Raw genomic sequence first — 23,583 nt, 5'->3', positions numbered from 1 at the left:
TGACACAATATTGCGTTTGTCAATGAATTTTGCGTGTATGAAATTATGCTTTGATATGATTATAACCAATATGCATGTTTAAAAAATAAATAATTTACAACCATAACATGCAGACAGCAACCCATAATATCCGTTGTATTGTCGAAACACTCTTGGAGGTATTTTGTACATGTAAAAAAAAAAAATCCTTATGTACATACGAAAGTTGAATTGGTAGAAATACATTAACTCGACAGATGCAAATATGACTAAGCATACATATACACACGTCCGAATATCTAATTTGATAGCATTTTAGACAATGTTTACCATACGACAGTCAATGTACGGTTAGGGGTGGGTTAGGTGCCCGCTAACATGTTTAATCCCGCCATATTCTGTGTGTGCATGTCTAAAGCCAGGAGCTTGTAATCAGTGGTTATATATATTTTTGTGTTCACTATTTTGTGCCAAAATTAGGCTGTTAGTTTTCTCTTATGAATTGTTTTACATTTGTCATTTCTGTGTGATTTTTTAGCTGCTTATGCGGTATGGGCTTTGTTCATTGTTGAAGGACGTACGGGGACCTATAGTTGTTCATTTTTGTGTCGTCTGGTCTCTTGCGAAGAGTTGTTTCAATATCACATCTTCTTTTTGATGTAGACGGCAATCAAAAACAATTAATGGATTATAGGCTTTTGGCCTGAATCTCAGAGGCGGGTCCAAGGGGGTTATAGATTACAATAGAGTTACATTAAGGCTAGAGAATATGTGTATACAATGAGCATGTAACTTATAGCCGTCAATAGTAATACAGTTTCTTTAATGTAAAAATATAAATATGAAGAGATACTTCCTAATATTAACGGAAATGCTTTCTTCGATTATGTTTTTTTTTGTTTGTTTAATTTTTAAGGTATACAGATTATGCTTAGTTTCCTCGAACATTACAGTCTTTCTACTGTGATGCCAAAATCTACATGATTGGTAATTCTGGTACTTTAAGTACATTAAAGTCTATACCCATCCATATGCATTTCATTCAAATTTTGACTTATTTCGGAGAAGACCAAAAGGACCATATTTATATTTCCCTGTTACCTTTGGTGTCATCGGTAAATTATGCAATTGAGCAAAGCATCAATCATCAACCTAACCTTAGACATTTGCTTTGTTTCTTCTATCATGTCTTAATAGTTATCAATAAAAAATTGAAACGTTTCACAGTTGACACTTAACAATTTCTGGACCCACAAAGTAGAAACAGATACTACATGTAGGTCCTGGAAGGAGGCCCTCCGGAATTACGTCAGGGAAGTTTGGACTGCCACTGGATAAAATGAGGTATCATTGAATAAGGACACAAATGTTGCCTTTCAACAGGCCATTTATGGACCTCTCAAAAAGTTTTTCAAGGGTTCGTAAAGTACACGAGACATTGGATCGTATATTCCCATTCGTCCTTTGTCGATATGTTATGTATACTTCTTAATATTAGTCAGACCGTACGCGTATGGTCCGACCGTATCAGTATTTTGAAAAAGTACGCATACGGCCCAGACCGTACGCGTACGGTCCAAATACTCATACAGTCTGGAACATATTCAGTGACTAATACTTTAGATACATGATTTACCTCTTAGTTTTAATTCGCTTTGAAATAACTATCAGTTACTACAATTACTCCTTTGTCGATATTTTATGTATATTGTTTTTGTGCCTTGTAACGACATTTTGAGTTGAGCCAATTGCAACTGTACAGGTTTTTTTTGATGTTTTTTTTATAAGTTGTGCTGTTACACCAGTCTCCCAGGTTAAGGAGAGGGTTGGGGGCTCACATGTTTAATCCCGCCGCATTTTTTTCGTGTCGGTCCTACGTCATGGGCCTGTATAACATAGGTTATATAGATCTGTCTTATTTTTTTTTCTTTGATAAATAATCCATAAGTTATAAATAAATAACCGTTAGTTTTCTCGTTTTTATTTTTTTCACATATTTTTTTATATTGGTGTCTTTTATAGCCAACTATATGGTATAGGTTTTCCTCACTGTAAAATGTTGTACATTGAACTATAATAATAGCTTTATTCACCACTTCATTTAAACTTTGGTGGAAAGTTGTATCACTGGCCATCACACCACATCTAAAAAGCTTTATATGTAAAAAAAAAAAAAAACAAAAAAAAAAAAAAAAAAAAAAAAAAAAAAAACAAAAAAAAAAAAAAAACACCCATAGATAAAGCAGTTGGAATGCCATCTAAGGCATTCGGCAAACTAAGTTCAATGAGCTCCTATGTCTGCTTTCGTGTATGCGAATTTGGACCAACATCAGAATTTGGAAGAGCCTCAGATTGTGAAAAGGAAGTGATTAATGTTTGAATGACTGTTCTATACTTTTTGAAACTTTATTTCCTTTGGAATATATTTATTAACTGTTCATTTCATCTGGAATTACGTTGAAAGTCCCAATTTTCAATAGAAACATTTCTATCAGATGTACGCTGGTTAAACACTGCAATTTTGGCTTTGGGTGACTGGTGATTTAAGTTCAACTATTTTGACTAATTCAACGGATAAACATTTACAATAAAATACAAAAAAAGGGGTCGCCATCATCTCGGATACCTTGACAAGAAAGTGATTTGTGACGGTTTTTGTCAACGAACTGTACAGTGATTTTTAAAAACGCACAACGAACGCGACACATTTAGTGGAACGAACAATACAGTAAGAGAAAACTTATTTACTATGATATTGCGTTTATTCTTAGTTCTAGGGAACATTTGAAGGCACGTAGTAATTCAAAGTATAGTTATTTGTTATTGCTTAAGGTATCAATACGCAAAGGTGTATGCACGAAAAGATATTCAGCATTGTTTATCTCATAAAACGTATGAAATTGCAGCATGTCTGTGCGTTTTGCATCTAGCAGTTTTATCAAACGTTCTATGCAATATCTAAAACTAACAACAATTGTATAATTGAATAAATAAACTAGCATGCACATTGACATAGTTATTTATACTCAAATAAGTTCTAGAGAGGCATTCGAAATTGTTGTCATCCTAAATATTGTCCTGATTATCGCTTCGAACGCGTCAACGTCCGGTTTCATTTGTATCGGGGTTATACGGGGTGAGCCTGCTCTTTTTCGAAATCTACAAGGGTGTCTTTTACATGCAAGAGATATGTCTCTCTCTTAACACGGGTCAGCCATTTATCGTCCCCTTCCGACGGACTATCATCGTTTCTCAAGACCATACTCGCAAATGATGTCAAGGGAGAGCCGAAAATGCAGTCCAAGAATTTTTCACCCCACAACGGGGATCGAACCAGGAAGCTTTGTGTTAGTATTCCAATGCGCTAACCGCTACACCACGCCTCTCATAATTTCTATATTTTATTTGTCTTGCCCTATATTCTTTATTCTTTATATTTCAGCACCCCAGTGTTCTCTTTTCTTTTTGTGTCTGTATTTCTCTACTCATCATGCTTTGCCCTTTATTTCTTTTTTTTTGCTTATTTTTTATACTAAATATGCTGTAAACCCCACCCATCGAGACCCTCTTGTTTATGACGTAAAATATAATTAAACTCTACCATATACCACTTTAGGTGTAAACTTTTGGCTTATGATACATATGACCAATCGAGAAGTAATTACGGTAGTATTTGTGTTAAAAGTTTCTTTCTACTAACTAGATATACTATAATATAACTTGTTCATATATACATACATTTAAAATAAACACTTAACTCAGCCGTAGGATTAGCAATGTACGTATTGTAAAAGCTCTCTTAGTTTAAGATTTTTATAAAAGGGCCATATTACAAGCTATAGAGATAACGGCTGAGCATTTAAGCCGTACCCCCATTAATGCGACAATTAGACCGCAGTATTAAATGACCAAATCGGAACTTGGAATTTTATACCATTACATGTACGGTCACTAAGTCACGCTAATTGACCTTCATTTTCTCATTTAAAATCCAAACTTAAAGAGATGACAACTTTAATATCTTATCAAAAACAAATATCGCCTTAAAAGATTCTCGTCTGAAGTTGTCAATCGAAAGTCATCAGGTAAAATTCGTTTATGTAATTTAAAAGTTTAATTTATTCGAGACATGCCAACTTAGCTACGGGCTAGAATAAAATTTAAAATAAAATGTCTGCATATAAGATTTACACTTTTATTTATTATACTTTTAATGAAAATATATATAAAGTTAAATTAGTGCATATATGATGATAAACAAAATCAAACATTATCACATGTATATGTATATATATTGCTTCGTACAACTTAAAAATAAAATAAAATACATCTTTGAATTAGCAACATCAATGGATTTCAAGACACTGCTGTTTTCTATCAACACGGTTTAATCTTTGAACTGTCATGCATGTTTTATAACATTCTATTCTATATTCTTAAATTATGGGTGGACTCAACGATCGATTGAATAGATAATTGTTTAATCGCATGACCTCGAACACTTCTATCCCAGTTGTCTCCCCACCCTACCCTGTTTTTTCCATAGCCTAACTTGTTTTTCATTGCCACTGTATATATATAAGTACAAATAATGTAATAAGTACACTTAACAAATCTATCACACTTTTTTATAAAATATAAGTGTAATATGTATTGTAAATCAGGTTGTAGACAATTGTATATAATCTATTATCATTCAAATCTTAAAAGTATTTTTTATTACCTATGTCCCGTCCAAGATTTTGAGATTGCAGTTCATCAATGTACAAAAAAAGTCCCACGTGACATTTAAAGGTCACTGCGACATTCTCAATGCTTTAGTTTATATGCTTTTCAAATAACGTTTTCGTTTTAAAAGTCTACAAGGTATAAAATGTAAGATAATACTGTTTAATTAGTCTTTGGTCAAGTAATAAACTCCAGTGAAATGATAATGCTTCTTATAATATGAATATTTGTATATCCATTGTTGGTTGCCTGGATGCTCGGGATCTTTGGCAGTTGTGATGTTTCATCTTAGTGATCTTAATAATTTACCATACCCGTTGTTGGACTGTAATAGTTACAAAATTGTTAATGAAACACTTCTTCTGTATTACAATACATGTATTTTGTTGACACCCGACACCGCTTATATTTTATGAGCCCAGGTTAAAAAAACAATTTTAAAACATAAATTTTACTACATATAAAAGTGATGCAAATTGCACCCATACCTAAACGTAAATTTTAAAAGGTAAAATTACAGGTTAAAAATATTTTACCATTGATACAATGTGATTTTAAAATGAATGCAATTTGACAACAACAATTATCGAGATTCACATTTAAGTAAGCAAATAGTCTGTGGACATGAACACTCTCCCTATATCCACATAGAGTATTATAAGTACTGGTTATACTTTGCCGAACTTAGGCGAGATCTATTCTGAGAATGTTGAATATTTTCCAGTTTCATTGACATCATCATAGTCCACACATAATAGACATATATACATAAAGGCTAAGATAAAGCACAGTCCAGTTCCAACCCATGACGTCATGAATGTCCAGTCATATTTTATCTCTGTTTTTGCAGGATAAATATAGTTTTTATTCTCATCTAAATCTCGTAATGCCATGAAACATACGTTACTGGCTACACCTGCCATTGCTGAAATAATAAAATAAGAATTAAATATATATTGTACATACATCAGGAGTAAGAATCTTTACAAATGTATACTATATATTTGTTCACTTATATATGTTTTGTACAAGCATTGATTATAAAAATCGTTATTTTTAGAGTATTTTTTATGTTCTTTGTATGTAGGCATTTTGGATTAGAATATGTTAACATACATTTATAATTGAACTGTAATATGTTCTATTATTCTATATATTGTATTGTATTACATTGTATTGTATTGTATTATTGTATTGTATTGTATTGTATTGTATTGTATTGTATATTGTATGGTATATTGTATTGTATTATTGTATTATATTGTATTGTATATTGTATTGTATTGTATATTGTATTGTATATTGTATTGTATTGTATTATATTCCATTGTATTGTATTGTATTGTATTACATTGTATTGTATTGTATTGTATTGTATTTTGTACTGTATTGTATTGTATTGTATTGTATTGTATTGTATTGTATTGTATTGTATTGTATTGTATTGTATTGTAAAAATTATTGTTTTATTGTATTGCTTGACCCGTATGGGTGTAATTTTGCAATAAAGAATATAAAAAGATGTTGTAGTTGAGGCTGCAATCCGACAAACGAAAACCCGATATACATCCAGATGTTAATATTAAGTGCTAGTTAAATTGATAAAGTAATAAATTTGGATTGCCATTAAATGGAAAAAGAGGCCATTAACTACGGAAAACTCGAGTTGGTGTTAAGGTTTAATGTGACAGAAAGCGTGGCACTCTATCATTAAATGTTTAGGAGAAGCCATATGATGATTCAAAAAGTGAGAAGGCCGTTAACAACACTATACATATATCAATTCATAAATATTTCTTTTTAAATCTAAATGATTCTTGTCAAAATCTCTGTTTTCTTCTTCAAAACTATTCAATGTCAATGTTTAAAGTACTATCACAAATAAGTGTCGCCGTGAAACATATCATTCTATATATCTGTTTTTGACTGTAGACTATGTACTAATATATGATATTGTTAATTACCTGCAAACAAGAACAGAATAGCACTGGCTAAATATATAGATGACCGCTTTGGATTCTTTCTACATGGCCACAATCCACAAATCATTGTTAACACTGCAAATATCTGTATTGCCCCACATGTAATTAACAATCCCACCCATGATCTCTCTAAATCTGAAATGAAACATGATTGTATGTTTTATAACATTCATGATTGTATCTTTTATAACATTTATGATTGTAGTTTTATAACATTCTGATTAATGATTGTATATTTTATAACATTCATGATTGTATGTTTTATAACATTCATGATTGTATCTTTTATAACATTTATGATTGTAGTTTTATAACATTCTGATTCATGATTGTATATTTTATAACATTCATGATTGTATGTTTTAAAACATTCATGATTGTATGTATTATAACATTCATGATTGTATGTATTATAACATTCATGATTGTAGTTTTATAACATTCATGATTGTAGTTTTATAACATTCATGATTGTATCTTTTATAACATTCATGATTGTATCTTTTATAACATTCATGATTGTAGTTTTATAACATTCATGATTGTATCTTTTATAACATTCATGATTGTATGTTTTATAACATTCATGATTGTAGTTTTATAACATTCATGATTGTATGTTTTATAACATTCATGATTGTAGTTTTATAACATTCATGATTGTATGATTGTAGTTTTATAACATTCATGATTGAATTTTTTTTACATTCATGATTGTAGTTTTATAACATTCATGATTGTATGTTTTATAACATTCATGATTGTAGTTTTATAACATTCATGATTGTATCTTTTATAACATTCATGATTGTAGTTTTATAACATTCATGATTGTATGTTTTATAACATTCATGATTGTATGTATTATAACATTCATGATTGTATGTTTTATAACATTCATGATTGTAGTTTTATAACATTCATGATTGTATGTTTTATAACATTCATGATTGTAGTTTTATAACATTCATGATTGTATCTTTTATAACATTCATGATTGTAGTTTTATAACATTCATGATTGTATGTTTTATAACATTCATGATTGTATGTATTATAACATTCATGATTGTATGTTTTATAACATTCATGATTGTAGTTTTATAACATTCATGATTGTATCTTTTATAACATTCATGATTGTATGTTTTATAACATTCATGATTGTATGTTTTATAACATTCATGATTGTAGTTTTATAACATTCATGATTGTATCTTTTATAACATTCATGATTGTAGTTTTATAACATTCATGATTGTATGTTTTATAACATTCATGATTGTATGTATTATAACATTCATGATTGTATGTTTTATAACATTCATGATTGTAGTTTTATAACATTCATGATTGTATGTTTTATAACATTCATGATTGTATGTTTTATAACATTCATGATTGTATGTTTTATAACATTCATGATTGTAGTTTTATAACATTCATGATTGTATGTTTTATAACATTCATGATTGTATGTTTTATAACATTCATGATTGTATGTTTTATAACATTCATGATTGTAGTTTTATAACATTCATGATTGTATGTTTTATAACATTCATGATTGTATGTTTTATAACATTCATGATTGTATGTTTTATAACATTCATGATTGTAGTTTTATAACATTCATGATTGTATGTTTTATAACATTCATGATTGTATGTTTTATAACATTCATGATTGTATGTTTTATAACATTCATGATTGTAGTTTTATAACATTCATGATTGTATGTTTTATAACATTCATGATTGTATGTTTTATAACATTCATGATTGTAGTTTTATAACATTCATGATTGTATGTTTTATAACATTCATGATTGTATGTTTTATAACATTCATGATTGTATGTTTTATAACATTCATGATTGTAGTTTTATAACATTCATGATTGTATGTTTTATAACATTCATGATTGTAGTTTTATAACATTCATGATTGGAATGTTCAATGTTTGACCTGAAACTTCGGAATTCATTTTTTGGATGATTCATCGTTTGTATGACAAGGATCGTTTTCATTTAGACAGACAGTCAGTTTTATTTTTTTGCCAGTTATCATCTTCAAAATTATTACACATGTCTAAAGTATAAATAAGAACGTGAAGTTTATGTCACGCGACTTTAAAAAGCAGTGGTGTAAAGGTGCAATGAAAAAGTGGGGAAGGAAAACTTCTGAAAGTGACAGGCAAACAAAGATCTTTTTTGTCTAATATCCCCCGGCTTCTATACTAGTGAAAAGTACACAATCACATACAGTTAGTTCACTGTGTAATTGACCAGTCTATACATGATTGTCTATAATATTTATAGAATATAAGTAAATTGCTTATTGACCAGTAGAAAATATTTCAAACATTACAAATAACGTAATTTATCGACTAAATAGGATCTGGAAAATTAAATTGGCATTGAAATAAGCCATCACCCGACTCCTCATGGAGTTCTTAGCGTGAAGGCAACATTGCGTTTTGTCCATGCACTTTTCGCATCGCCGGAATTTCACTCAATTTTTGTAGAAGTTGTTGTATACTTAAACGCGTAAGACAATATACATACTGGAGTTGAAAATGTCCAAATGTTTTAAGATGCCTTTTGATTTACGTAATTGTATGGCTCAGTCTTACAGAATGTAAACATACTTCATAAGTACATATAACCTGATTTACTGACACTGAAGTAGACTTCTTATACTATTTCATCAACAGTTTTATTAATTTAAATGTATTTTCTGTTGATCCCCTTTCCCTTTTCTAGTCATTGTCAAAACTTCACTAAAGTACATTGGTAAGCTATACTGTATGTGTAAAATAATTCATACAGGCACCATAATATTAGTTACGGCTTCAAAGAAAGAAATGTACTTACGAAGATATCTTATACCATCGGAATCCTCTGGTTCTTTCCTTGGAATCAAATCTTCGTATGTATACACACATTTCTCATATCTCACTCTTTCTTCGGCTGAAAAATAAAGAGTGTAACACATTGGATAAAAACAATATAAGATTCTTTATTTAACATGTTTTGGGTTGTGTGTTGTTATTCGATAAATTTTGTTTCTAGACTGATGTTTTTTTTTTTTGTTTTTGTTTTTGTTTTTTGTTTTGTTCTTTTGACCACAGGTTTCCCCGTGTACTGTTTTGTTTGTTTTTTGTTATATATATCTACTGTCTTCATTATGTGTGCAATGCTTCCCTTTTTGCGACTTCTCGTACATTCCCGCATCTTCTTTATTAAAGTCTGCATATTTATTTATCGTGAATCCTTATTTTGTGTTTGCTAGTCATTATCGTGTATAGTTTCGTGTACATATCATGTTTGGTTTCATACAAAAGCTTAAATATACTTTGCATTCATTGTGAAATAAAGAATATTTGTACCAGGACCATATATATTAAAATATATTACACGAGATTTACGGTTTCAGGTTTGTATCTTATATATTTATACAATCTTAATTGGCTTTCAAATTTTGAAGTTTTGAGCATCAAACACTAAATATAAACAAAGCATTTTTTTTTGTACCTCCTCAAATACCCAGTCACTTCTTTTCATATTACAACCAACAAACTTTTATAGTGTTTTGTTTTGAATTCTTTTAGCATGTTTAGCATGTAGGGAAACGTTTATAGATAATCAAGGCCGGTACAAGTACATGTTTGTACATACGTATAACAACATACGTAAATGTAAAACAATGCATGTATAACAACGAACATATATTTACAAAATACATGTATAAAAAGTAGGAAATAGAACAGTTTGTCGTTAATAAATTTATAAATAACATGTTTTATAAAGTACACTTGTCTGTTCCAACTGCAAATTAATGCATATTATACTTATGTCTAACCACAAATTATTAAGAATACGTTTTTTTCTGTCAACTGTTTTTACCTGTAAAATCAAACTACCAGTAATTAATCATTCTCCTCCACAATAACCTATAATTACACTGGTTTGCAAATTACACGTATGCATAGTGTTTATATGACAAAGGAAATTTGACAAAACTGTATCTATTGTTAACTTCTTTAGTAACAGTCTCGTAAACATAACACTCAAACTGAGTCGATACAATCTAAATTGGGTTTGAGTGTGGGGTCGGTCTGATCAAGAATTAGTATACTGAAGTACAATTGTAAAACTATATAAATATCCTCGGTCTGAACTTTCATTTATGCATTATTTTTCAACACTGTTCAAGAGCTTGTTATCTTTTCTTTCAATATTCGTTAATACCAATGTTGACACTTATTTAAAGTTGAACAAACTTCCCAAAATGGGTGTGTCTAGTATATGAAATTTAGTATTAATAGTTGACAGTAAGAATTGCTTAATTTAAATCACAATGTTATTAGAAAAGAACAAAATCCTCTTAGTGGAAATAAAAATGAAATATTTTGAGAATACAGACGATCAAAAACCTTCCTTTAAAATGATGATTAAATATTTATTGGGAATTATAAGGGTCTAAGAAATTCGTGATTTGAATCTTCAATTTGAAATCAAATTATCATAATCGCTGTAAATGTGAAAATGAAACATTTATCCTCAACATTCCATTATTCACATCCCAAGCAAATGAAGTAGAACTTTTTTGAAAGAATTAGTTAGAAATAAGGACACAGTACTCGTGTTCAATTTATATTATAACTTTACTTATACTTACTAAATTAATTTTCAATTTTCAGCCATTTATCACGTACAAATATTTGTATACATCTCATTATAAGTATGTACAGCAGTGCATGACGAATCCAAAAAAAAAGGGGGGGAGGGTGGTTCAAACTCCCCTTGTTTTGCCGATCAACGCATTTGAATGGGGACATATAGATGGAACCCCTCCCCTTTTAGCCTATTATTATATTATTATTATTATTGATGTTTTGGGAGGCGACTTTCCTGATATGCGACTTTCCTAATTTCCTTTTAGCCTTGGTTGGGAACCCCCTCTTATAAATGACTGTCTCCGCCCCTGAAAAGGTAAAATATCTTGATGACAAAAATTATCATTTTTTTTAACCATAAATTGATTCTAAATATTTGTATACATACCTGACGGTACTTCATAAAGGTAACACTTTCTCCACATTCCATATCGATAAGAAAATGTATTTTTGATCGTTGTATTGCTATTATTTACAGCATCAACTTCATACCAATAATCAAAGTATATGCTAATCAAAGTCAAAGCTAAAGCTGAAATCATGAAGAAAACAGACACCGCAATAGCACACATATGTTTACCCATTTTTGGAAACGTTACAATAATTCCTGTTGACAAATAATGGAAGAAAACGAAAAATTTCGAAAAATATGACCACAAGTCTCAGCTCGTACTGGGAGCGGCCATTTCTAAATAATGAGTAAAGAAAAACCTATACTGTCAACCGGTTTACCTATTAATACCTGTGTTAAAAGCAATCAAGGGATTTTCTCAAAAGGTAAAAGAGACAGAAAGCGTTGAATTATGATTTAAGTGATTATCTACCTGTACTATAGTGCGATTGGAATGTCTTTCATAATTTATTAAAAATCAATTTCATTGATATTTACGAGCTATTACATAAAATTTTAGTTTAAGTTTGAATCAAAACAGGCGTTCATCGTATGCACAGTCATACGTTATACTGACTGACATTAAAACAATTAAATAGGGCTTAACTGCCAAAAGCTTCCTCAATAAATTTAAGAAAATAGTCTATTTTTGTTGAAGGAAGTACATGTAGTAAGTCTATGTGTATCGCCAGTGGACGGTGTGTTAATTGTTAAAGAACAAGTGGAACAGCATAAAAATGAAGATCAAAATAATAAATGGTGTTCTTCTCATATTATTTATTCTTTCTTTCTTTGTTACGAAATACAAATCCCCAACAGGAACACAATATAGTGTATATGAATCTGTGTATGTGTGTTCCCCCCCCCCCCCCCCCATGATGTGATGTTGATGTTATTAGTGGTGTTTTTAACTTAATTCAATTTAAAGTTTAAAAGCAGACTTTCGTGAAAAAAATAGTAGAAGTATAGTCAGACTTGGCTTGGATTTTTATGTTCATACGATTAATTTTCGTAAATCCAAGGTTTGAAACCTTTTCTGTGACAAAGCTTTAATGGTTAAAGAAATACAGCTCAACCCTCCAAATAGTCAAGTATATGTTTAAATATATGCCACTGGATATTACGCACGATACAATCAAGCCATTATAACAGTTGAATCACAACTCTATTTATCTTTAAGATACAATTTCTATAATTATTGGATCATATTCCTAGCTTCAGGAAAAAACTTGGGGATGATGAAAAGCGAAAAGTTTTATCAAAAGAAGTACATGTGGTCTTTTCGTTTACGTTTATCTAATTTTGACTTTTAAATTACATTTACTCACAGATAATGAATTATTTTTAAGTAAGTTCTCAAGGGTCTTACATGTAATAGGATTGAAATCTATGATATTAAGATATTTGAGATAACAAAATTTAGTGTTACTCTTGTTATCGCGTGCTGGCAGCTGGTACTCTTAGACCTGGTACTGTCTTTTGTCTTTTGTCTTTTAAATTTAATATAAATATATAAAATAAGATTATTTTTTTTTTCAACTGTACAGTTCGGAATCAATACGCGTTTATAAAAATCTAAACTTTTAAATAATTAGCAAAACTATGTCTTATTTTTTTCATGTATTGCTCATGTAATATACAGTAATGCAAATCTTCACTTTTGTTAAAATAATTTAATTTACATTTTTTTCAGGGTAGGATCAATATGATCACTAAATTCATCAGTGGAAAGGTCAGTTCGCTATTTAAATGTAATATTGATTGGATGATCAAAGGGAGGGGGAGGAGGGATTGAAACCCATGTTATTGAACGATTAATGCATTTGAATGGGAACATATAGTTGGATTCCCTCTTTTCAAGTTATCCTGAGTTGGGAACCCCCTTTTGAAAATGTCTTGTTCCGCCCCTGCTATTTGTTAATTTCTGTATGACAGTGTGTAGATTGGTACATTATTCTCTCATTTCACTGTACTATTACATTATAAATATGTGCGGTGGTTATTCTATATTGCTATGTCACATGTAGTCTGTCACGACAGTTTGAATGACATTCCAACTCAAATTGAATTTATAGTCATGTATAAATAGTAAAATGTAATACACAGATTTTAAGCGGAAATATTTACGCCTTTAATCGTATCAATGAATAGTGTTTTAAAATATTACAATAGACGCTAGGATATATCTTACATTTTTGTCTTTTGTTCGTAGGGATAATCGGATTTCTTTAAACCGAGGGACGATCTCAAAATAAACAAAATATTCAATGATTAAATGATTAAATATCTTTAAAAATCAATGACGTCCCAGATCAATTCCATAAACATGATAGCGTGACTGAATTTTGAATACAAGCATTGAATTTATCATCGGATAATGTTGGAATAAAGAAACCTGACTTCGAAATGAAGAGCAGCAATAAAAGCGCTGATCAGTTACTTTTTTTCATGTTTTTTTTTCATTTTGGGTTGTAACTTGCATTGATACGCGATGTCCTTTCCTACATGCAGTATAACTTATTAGTCACTAAGTCGGAGCAAATTTAGTGTTTCAACTTTGTGTTGTAATTTTTACTAACCTTGATACCCAAAGACCCAATCCATTATCGTGTCAAGTTCGGTTTTAATTGTTTTAGTGAATTGGAGAACCCCCTTGAAAAAGGTTACGAACGACGGACGCTCAGTGATAAACAAAAGCTCAATAATAAACTTCGGCTTGACGAATTAACGAAAACCAGAGTAGCCAATTTAAACTAAGTATAAGTGGTAAGATTTCCAATAAAATATAAAATAGATATATTGGTACTTCCAGCACAATATAATAACATTTCGAACCGGCTCGATTCGCTTTCTTCTACAGAATTTATAATATTCCCATAACGGTTTACGAATTTTTTTTTATCATAAGACATGACTTATCTCTCTTTGAATACTTCAGATTAGTAATAACAATTTTATGAAAGTCAAAATTAAGAACCATGGCGATTGCAATAGCATTCCAAGTTTAATTCGTCCCGCAGTATGAACTAGTCAATGGCAACGTACAGCAATAAACAAATTCCCGTAATTGATAGAATTAAAACCGGAACCATAAATTGCTTGCGGAGGAGACTGAACCTCATGATTTTGCAAATCTAAATTTCACGGCTGGTAATCTACACACGCAGAACATTTGGTTCTGCAATGAAAACCGTGAGAGGATTTTCCGGTTGTGCTTGAGTGGAGTAATTTTCACCGCTTCAAAAGGTATGTACATTTCTAAATCTCAATTTTCTTATTCAACTGATCAACATATTGAAAATCAGAGAATACTATGCTGTGGTGAATACTTTAACGAAGAGATACATGTATCATTTACTGTTGTACGTAGAGTTGAACTCCTACAAAATCAGTTGCACCACGAGAAATTGCCTTAAAAAGTGACATTTCAATTTTGTTATTGGTTCTATTTACAGACCTACAAGTTCAAATTAAGGTTTTTTTCGGGTAATGGGTATGAATTTTGTTTTCGGCGGCGTGTACGCTGTCCGGTGTTGATAGACGTCTTAGTATTTCCAAAAAATACATTTTTTTCATTAAGTCATGCGTTAAGGGGATCGGTTCTGATTGAGGACATCGGTAATGCGTGAGGGGAAGAACAAACATTTTTTTTAATCATTGGCTTTGTGACTTTTGTTGACTCAATAAATGTGATCAATGCTGATTAAAAGCACAGATTTATCCTAATATTTTAATAGATAAAAACTGATCACTGATTCAATGAAATCAAACTATTAATTGTTTGTTCAATTTAAAAAAATGCCATTGTTCAAAGGAAAAAGGAAAAGAGGACTGAAATTGAATCTCTACAAAAAGCCATGGAGATACAAGTTATCCCCGCCCTCGATGCGAACTAAACCCTCTTGGAGTAGTCCTGTCGTCAAATATACGTCACAGAGATCACCACATATATTTAAGAAAAGTATATCGCCGATCAAAACTTCAATACCTATATATATTAGACGTAATCTGTTCACCCAAAATCACGAAATTTTCGAAACAAAAATGGCAGATCAACAGAATTTATTATTCACGAACATCGATGAAAGCCAAGATAATCTCGAGGAAGACCATAAGGAAGAGCATGTATTAGACAACGAAGAAGATATAGAAGAAGACATAGAAGAAGACCACGTAGTAGACCACGATAAAGACCACACGGAAGACCTTGAGGAAGAATATAAAGTTTTTCAAAGTGCTTTAGATAAACTCTCAGTTGTAGGGAAAAGGGAAAGATTTTTGATTGTTTTTTTCATTAGTACAGAGTGGACGTTTTCCTTTTAAACACCATTGCATTCGACCTGTTTTTGGACATTGTTGAGTAGTTTGAAAAGGACGAATCCAGACGAATGAGATACTCACCAACATCTCTCCAGTATTTTTGGTTATCATTGACAACACTTTTTCTTTTTATTCTTCCTGAAACATATTATTAAACCTAGGTTCCCACAATTTATTTTATAATTCAATCTCATAAATTTTTCTCTAAGCACTGTTTTTTTCATGAACAATGTTGCCTTATTTAGGTAAGTTTCAACGACTCATAGCTTAAATATAAAAATATGATTTGTACTTCCCCTCACGCATTCACGATGTCCTCAATCAGAACCGATCCTCTCACGCATGACTTAATGAAAAAATGTAGTTTTTAGAATTATTCAGACGTCTATCAACACCGGACAGCGTACACGCCGCCAAAACAACATTCATACCCTTTGCCCTAAAAAAAACTAAATTTGAACTTGTTAGTCTGTAAATAAAACCATTTCAAAATTGAAATGTCACTTTTTAAGGCAATTTCTCACGGTGCAACTGATTTTGTAGGAGTTCAACTCTACGTACAACGGTAAATGACACATGTATCTCTTCGTTAAAGTATTCACCACAGCATAGCATTCTCTGATTTTCAATATTTTGATCAGTTGAATAAGAAAATTGAGATTTAGAAATGTACATACCTTTTGAAGCGGTGAAAATTACTCCACTCAAGCACAACCGGAAAATCCTCTCACGGTTTTCATTGCAGAACCAAATGTTCTGCGTGTGTAGATTACCAGCCGTGACTTTTTCGTTGTTTGAAATTCTTAAATATCAAAATAAACATGTCCACCCTGTATAACCCCGATACAAATGAAACCGGACGTTGACGCGTTCGAATCGAACACATCGTATAACACTGAGTTCAGACAGTAAGAAATTGATACTTTTAAAGAAAATCCAATATCTATTCTTCGGATATTTTGCTCCAATATATTCTTTGCCATAATACTCATTAGTTACTAAAAGGTTTTTCAAATATGAGGAATTTTTATATACAAACATCAAACAACGCACGACGATATCAATGATAAAACGTGCTTGGTATTTTTAAATATTCAAAACTTAATGTCTCTTGTACCTCATAGTTTTTATAACATACATTTTTGTAAATTTCATAGTTAAAATTAACAAACTTATAAAGGTCGTATGTTTGTGTTGTGTCTAGAAGCAAAAAAATACACGTTTTAAAGTGTCTTTATTTTCATGTTGTGTACACTTCGTTGTCATTACACCTTTTTATACTGTACGCTTCGTTGACACAATATTGCGTTTGTCAATGAATTTTGCGTGTATGAAATTATGCTTTGATATGATTATAACCAATATGCATGTTTAAAAAATAAATAATTTACAACCATAACATGCAGACAGCAACCCATAATATCCGTTGTATTGTCGAAACACTCTTGGAGGTATTTTGTACATGTAAAAAAAAAAAAATCCTTATGTACATACGAAAGTTGAATTGGTAGAAATACATTAACTCGACAGATGCAAATATGACTAAGCATACATATACACACGTCCGAATATCTAATTTGATAGCATTTTAGACAATGTTTACCATACGACAGTCAATGTACGGTTAGGGGTGGGTTAGGTGCCCGCTAACATGTTTAATCCCGCCATATTCTGTGTGTGCATGTCTAAAGCCAGGAGCTTGTAATCAGTGGTTATATATATTTTTGTGTTCACTATTTTGTGCCAAAATTAGGCTGTTAGTTTTCTCTTATGAATTGTTTTACATTTGTCATTTCTGTGTGATTTTTTAGCTGCTTATGCGGTATGGGCTTTGTTCATTGTTGAAGGACGTACGGGGACCTATAGTTGTTCATTTTTGTGTCGTCTGGTCTCTTGCGAAGAGTTGTTTCAATATCACATCTTCTTTTTGATGTAGACGGCAATCAAAAACAATTAATGGATTATAGGCTTTTGGCCTGAATCTCAGAGGCGGGTCCAAGGGGGTTATAGATTACAATAGAGTTACATTAAGGCTAGAGAATATGTGTATACAATGAGCATGTAACTTATAGCCGTCAATAGTAATACAGTTTCTTTAATGTAAAAATATAAATATGAAGAGATACTTCCTAATATTAACGGAAATGCTTTCTTCGATTATGTTTTTTTTTGTTTGTTTAATTTTTAAGGTATACAGATTATGCTTAGTTTCCTCGAACATTACAGTCTTTCTACTGTGATGCCAAAATCTACATGATTGGTAATTCTGGTACTTTAAGTACATTAAAGTCTATACCCATCCATATGCATTTCATTCAAATTTTGACTTATTTCGGAGAAGACCAAAAGGACCATATTTATATTTCCCTGTTACCTTTGGTGTCATCGGTAAATTATGCAATTGAGCAAAGCATCAATCATCAACCTAACCTTAGACATTTGCTTTGTTTCTTCTATCATGTCTTAATAGTTATCAATAAAAAATTGAAACGTTTCACAGTTGACACTTAACAATTTCTGGACCCACAAAGTAGAAACAGATACTACATGTAGGTCCTGGAAGGAGGCCCTCCGGAATTACGTCAGGGAAGTTTGGACTGCCACTGGATAAAATGAGGTATCATTGAATAAGGACACAAATGTTGCCTTTCAACAGGCCATTTATGGACCTCTCAAAAAGTTTTTCAAGGGTTCGTAAAGTACACGAGACATTGGATCGTATATTCCCATTCGTCCTTTGTCGATATGTTATGTATACTTCTTAATATTAGTCAGACCGTACGCGTATGGTCCGACCGTATCAGTATTTTGAAAAAGTACGCATACGGCCCAGACCGTACGCGTACGGTCCAAATACTCATACAGTCTGGAACATATTCAGTGACTAATACTTTAGATACATGATTTACCTCTTAGTTTTAATTCGCTTTGAAATAACTATCAGTTACTACAATTACTCCTTTGTCGATATTTTATGTATATTGTTTTTGTGCCTTGTAACGACATTTTGAGTTGAGCCAATTGCAACTGTACAGGTTTTTTTTGATGTTTTTTTTATAAGTTGTGCTGTTACACCAGTCTCCCAGGTTAAGGAGAGGGTTGGGGGCTCACATGTTTAATCCCGCCGCATTTTTTTCGTGTCGGTCCTACGTCATGGGCCTGTATAACATAGGTTATATAGATCTGTCTTATTTTTTTTTCTTTGATAAATAATCCATAAGTTATAAATAAATAACCGTTAGTTTTCTCGTTTTTATTTTTTTCACATATTTTTTTATATTGGTGTCTTTTATAGCCAACTATATGGTATAGGTTTTCCTCACTGTAAAATGTTGTACATTGAACTATAATAATAGCTTTATTCACCACTTCATTTAAACTTTGGTGGAAAGTTGTATCACTGGCCATCACACCACATCTAAAAAGCTTTATATGTAAAAAAAAAAAAAAAAAAAAAAAAAAAAAAAAAAAAAAAAAAAAAAAAAAAAAAAAAAAAACACCCATAGATAAAGCAGTTGGAATGCCATCTAAGGCATTCGGCAAACTAAGTTCAATGAGCTCCTATGTCTGCTTTCGTGTATGCGAATTTGGACCAACATCAGAATTTGGAAGAGCCTCAGATTGTGAAAAGGAAGTGATTAATGTTTGAATGACTGTTCTATACTTTTTGAAACTTTATTTCCTTTGGAATATATTTATTAACTGTTCATTTCATCTGGAATTACGTTGAAAGTCCCAATTTTCAATAGAAACATTTCTATCAGATGTACGCTGGTTAAACACTGCAATTTTGGCTTTGGGTGACTGGTGATTTAAGTTCAACTATTTTGACTAATTCAACGGATAAACATTTACAATAAAATACAAAAAAAGGGGTCGCCATCATCTCGGATACCTTGACAAGAAAGTGATTTGTGACGGTTTTTGTCAACGAACTGTACAGTGATTTTTAAAAACGCACAACGAACGCGACACATTTAGTGGAACGAACAATACAGTAAGAGAAAACTTATTTACTATGATATTGCGTTTATTCTTAGTTCTAGGGAACATTTGAAGGCACGTAGTAATTCAAAGTATAGTTATTTGTTATTGCTTAAGGTATCAATACGCAAAGGTGTATGCACGAAAAGATATTCAGCATTGTTTATCTCATAAAACGTATGAAATTGCAGCATGTCTGTGCGTTTTGCATCTAGCAGTTTTATCAAACGTTCTATGCAATATCTAAAACTAACAACAATTGTATAATTGAATAAATAAACTAGCATGCACATTGACATAGTTATTTATACTCAAATAAGTTCTAGAGAGGCATTCGAAATTGTTGTCATCCTAAATATTGTCCTGATTATCGCTTCGAACGCGTCAACGTCCGGTTTCATTTGTATCGGGGTTATACGGGGTGATGTCATCGATGTTAACTTGATGGTTTTATAAACAATCCAAAAATGTTACTACATCATTAGTGCTGGAATGCGAATATTTGGAAAGCTGAGCAACAATGAAATAACAAAATGATTAAAGAACATTTGTGAATCGGGAGAATTAACTTTTACTTTAGCTAGATTTAAATATATAAAAATATACAATTGTACAAAACACTGACTCCCTTGTTGTCTTGGTGACTAACAATAGTAAACAACAGCAGTGGCGAAAAGTTAAATCACAAAATTTACGAACTTCGAGGAAAATCCAAAACGGAAAGTTCCTAATAAAATGGCAAAATCAAAAGCTCAAACACATCAAACACATCAAACGAATGGATAACAACTGTCATATTCCTGACTTTGTACACAGGCATTTTCTTATGTACAAAATGGTGGATTAAACCTGGTTTTATAGCTAGCTAAACCTCTCACTTGTATAACTGTCGCATAAAATTCCATTATATTGACAACGATTTGTGAACAAAACAAACAGACACAATAGGTGAAAATGTGAAAATTTGGGTTACAGGAGTCAAGATTGTGTTATAATCTTAAATACAGTAAATACAAACAAGTATGTAATAAAGTGATACAAAATTTAACAGAGCCACGTCATATGTAACGTTGACCATTTAGATTAACCAGTTAATTGGATACTCTCACGCAAATTAAAAACTAAATCTCCTCGGCGGTGCTTGAAACCCGGCAAATCCGAATGTATCAATATAAAATTGAGAATGGAAATGGGGAATGTGTCAAAGAGACAACAACCCGATACACATTTGATAACAATTTCAATGCGAATATTACTTGTTTCTAGACAAAAAATAATCAACTTAAAGTGCTCGATCAAACTATTTTAAATAAAAATGCATAAATCTCTTGCAAAAATCCAAACCAACACAATCAAACTGTTTTCTAGTAAACTTTTAGTCTTAGATGCATGATTTATTTTATTAGTTGAAAGTGGCTTTGAACTAGCTGTCAGTAACTGCGAGTACTCTCAGATATGTACTTGTTTAACCCCGCCACATTCTATATTCATGTTCCTGTCCCAAATCAGGAGCCTGCAGTTCAGTGGTTGTCGTTTGTTTATGTGTTACATATTTGTTTTTCGTTCATTTTTTGTAAATACTTTTTTTATATTTAGCTTAAAAAGACAGTTGTGATTTTTGCTGTTAAAGGTACCAATATCAAAATGGTTAAACAATTCAAACGAGAAAACTAACAACCTAATTGATATACAAACAAATGAACGAAAATCATATATAACACAGCAATAAACGACAACCACTGAATTGCAGGCTCCTGACTTAGGACAGACACATACATACAGTATGTGGCAGATTTCAACATGTTAACGGGATCTAAACCCTTCCTCTAACCTAGTTTGCTAGTTCAAAGCCAATAACAACTAACAAAAAATCATGCATCTAAGACTAAATAGTCAGGATTTTAAAAACAAACGGAGAAAGGTTCACTACTAAAGTAAGAGGAATCAGGCTGTCCAACATAAATGCATGAAGCTGATAACGTTGATAGATTTTTGCATATGATGAGTAATTCAAAAAGTTGGAGACAAAACGTTCTTAAATCAAATTCAATCTTTTTTGTAAATTAACATTTTTTTACTTTTAGTTGTTAAAATTTCTACGTCCATTTAGTATCTGGTGGAGAATTGTCTCATTGACAATCACTGTGACACACTTCACAACTTCGTATTGCCTCATTGACAATCACTTTGACACACCACCCAACTTCGTATTGTCTCATTGACAATCACTGTGACAAACCACACAACTTCGTATTGTCCCATTGACAATCACTGTGACAGACCACATAACTTCGTATTTTTATTTTTATTTTAAGTAAAACTTTGGCTTTCCTTTAAAACAAATCCTGTTGGTAAAGAACATTGTTCGGTGCATTTTTGTACAAAAACATTTATAATACCGGTATGGGCTATTGTGTCTAGGGTTTGTGGTGAATACAGATTTGAATATGTCAATATAGATATAGAAGATGTGGTACGAGTGCCAATGAGTCGAGTCTTCATCCAAGCAACAATTTATAAAAGTAAACCATTATGGGTCAATGTACGGTCTTCTACACAGAGCATTGGCTCACACCGAACAGCAAGCTATAAAGGGCTCCAAAATTTACTATTGTAAAACCATTCAAACAGGAAAACCACAGGTCTAATTTACACAAAAAAACGAAAAACGAGAAACACTTATGATTCACATCAACAAACGACAACTATTGAACATCAAATTCCTGACTTTTTCAGCGGGTATAAACTTACATGTACAGTATGTGAAATTAATATAAATACTAATCAAGTATGAAGCTTATATAATCAAGTACTAAAGACACGTATTTTATCTCCATAAGGCTATAAGCAGTGGCACCAAAATTGAATCATTTCGAAGGCAGCCGAGGGTACGTTTCCAGAAATTAACAAATTGAAGAATATTAAAACCAATATTAAGATATTTTGTTTACTAGTATTATCTTATTTTGATTCTGTACATATGTGTTTTTTTCTGATTTTTATTTCTTGATTGAAACAATAAAGGACGAACTGGACCATATATCTTTAGATATTATCAATATTATACCAGTACACTAGAACTGCTAACGATCATATAATGATACCCTTAGAGGATTCCTTTCACTAACAGTGGCATTAAAGGCGTTTTACTGAATAATGTAGAATTACCGGATATTTTAAGAGTGGATCTTATCATAGCAGTAATAAAGATCTGATGCATCATTTTCTAAAGTTTGTTTCTCCCCAGAGAAACTCGAAACAAATATTGAAGTTAATAGAACAGCAATCAACCTAGATTAATGAAACAAAGTTAGTATAACAGCTATTAACCTCAGTTTACATAAAGCAAACGGAAAAAACAAATTACACCGAATTTGATAAAAAAAAATCTTTTTCAACTAAATTCGTGAATATCAGATTCTTAGCGCTCCAGTACCAAAAACAACCCCCACTGTTTTCTGGACAAGGTTAGTGATATCTCCGGGGACTTGTAGTCAACCAGCAGTCGAATTAACTTAAC

The 23,583-nt window shown here is 31.4% G+C and overlaps 1 protein-coding gene across 1 annotated transcript; it reads right to left on the bottom strand.

Annotated features, from left to right (window-relative positions):
• Nucleotides 1-5,176: 5,176 nt before the first annotated feature.
• Nucleotides 5,177-12,075, bottom strand: LOC143044216 (uncharacterized). The gene is made up of 4 exons (XM_076216141.1): nucleotides 11,757-12,075; nucleotides 9,564-9,659; nucleotides 6,672-6,824; nucleotides 5,177-5,632 (listed from the first exon to the last, which is right to left on the bottom strand). The coding sequence occupies exons 1-4, from the start codon at nucleotides 11,950-11,952 to the stop codon at nucleotides 5,403-5,405; spliced, it is 675 nt and encodes a 224-aa protein (XP_076072256.1). The 5' UTR covers nucleotides 11,953-12,075; the 3' UTR covers nucleotides 5,177-5,402.
• Between the last annotated feature and the right edge of the window lie 11,508 nt (nucleotides 12,076-23,583).

The sequence above is a fragment of the Mytilus galloprovincialis genome, chromosome 9 (genome assembly GCF_965363235.1).
Source record: "Mytilus galloprovincialis chromosome 9, xbMytGall1.hap1.1, whole genome shotgun sequence".
Lineage (NCBI taxonomy): Eukaryota > Metazoa > Mollusca > Bivalvia > Mytilida > Mytilidae > Mytilus > Mytilus galloprovincialis.
This window is presented reverse-complemented; position numbering and strand designations above follow the sequence as displayed.

Coding starts and splice junctions, on each gene's coding strand:
- LOC143044216 (XM_076216141.1), bottom strand. CDS start 11,952: ATGGGTAAACATATGTGTGCTATTGCGGTGTCTGTTTTCTTCATGATT. Junction 9,660..11,756: donor CCTTTATGAAGTACCGTCAG/GTATGTATACAA, acceptor TTTATTTTTCAG/CCGAAGAAAGAGTGAGATAT. Junction 6,825..9,563: donor CGATGGTATAAGATATCTTC/GTAAGTACATTT, acceptor GTTTCATTTCAG/ATTTAGAGAGATCATGGGTG.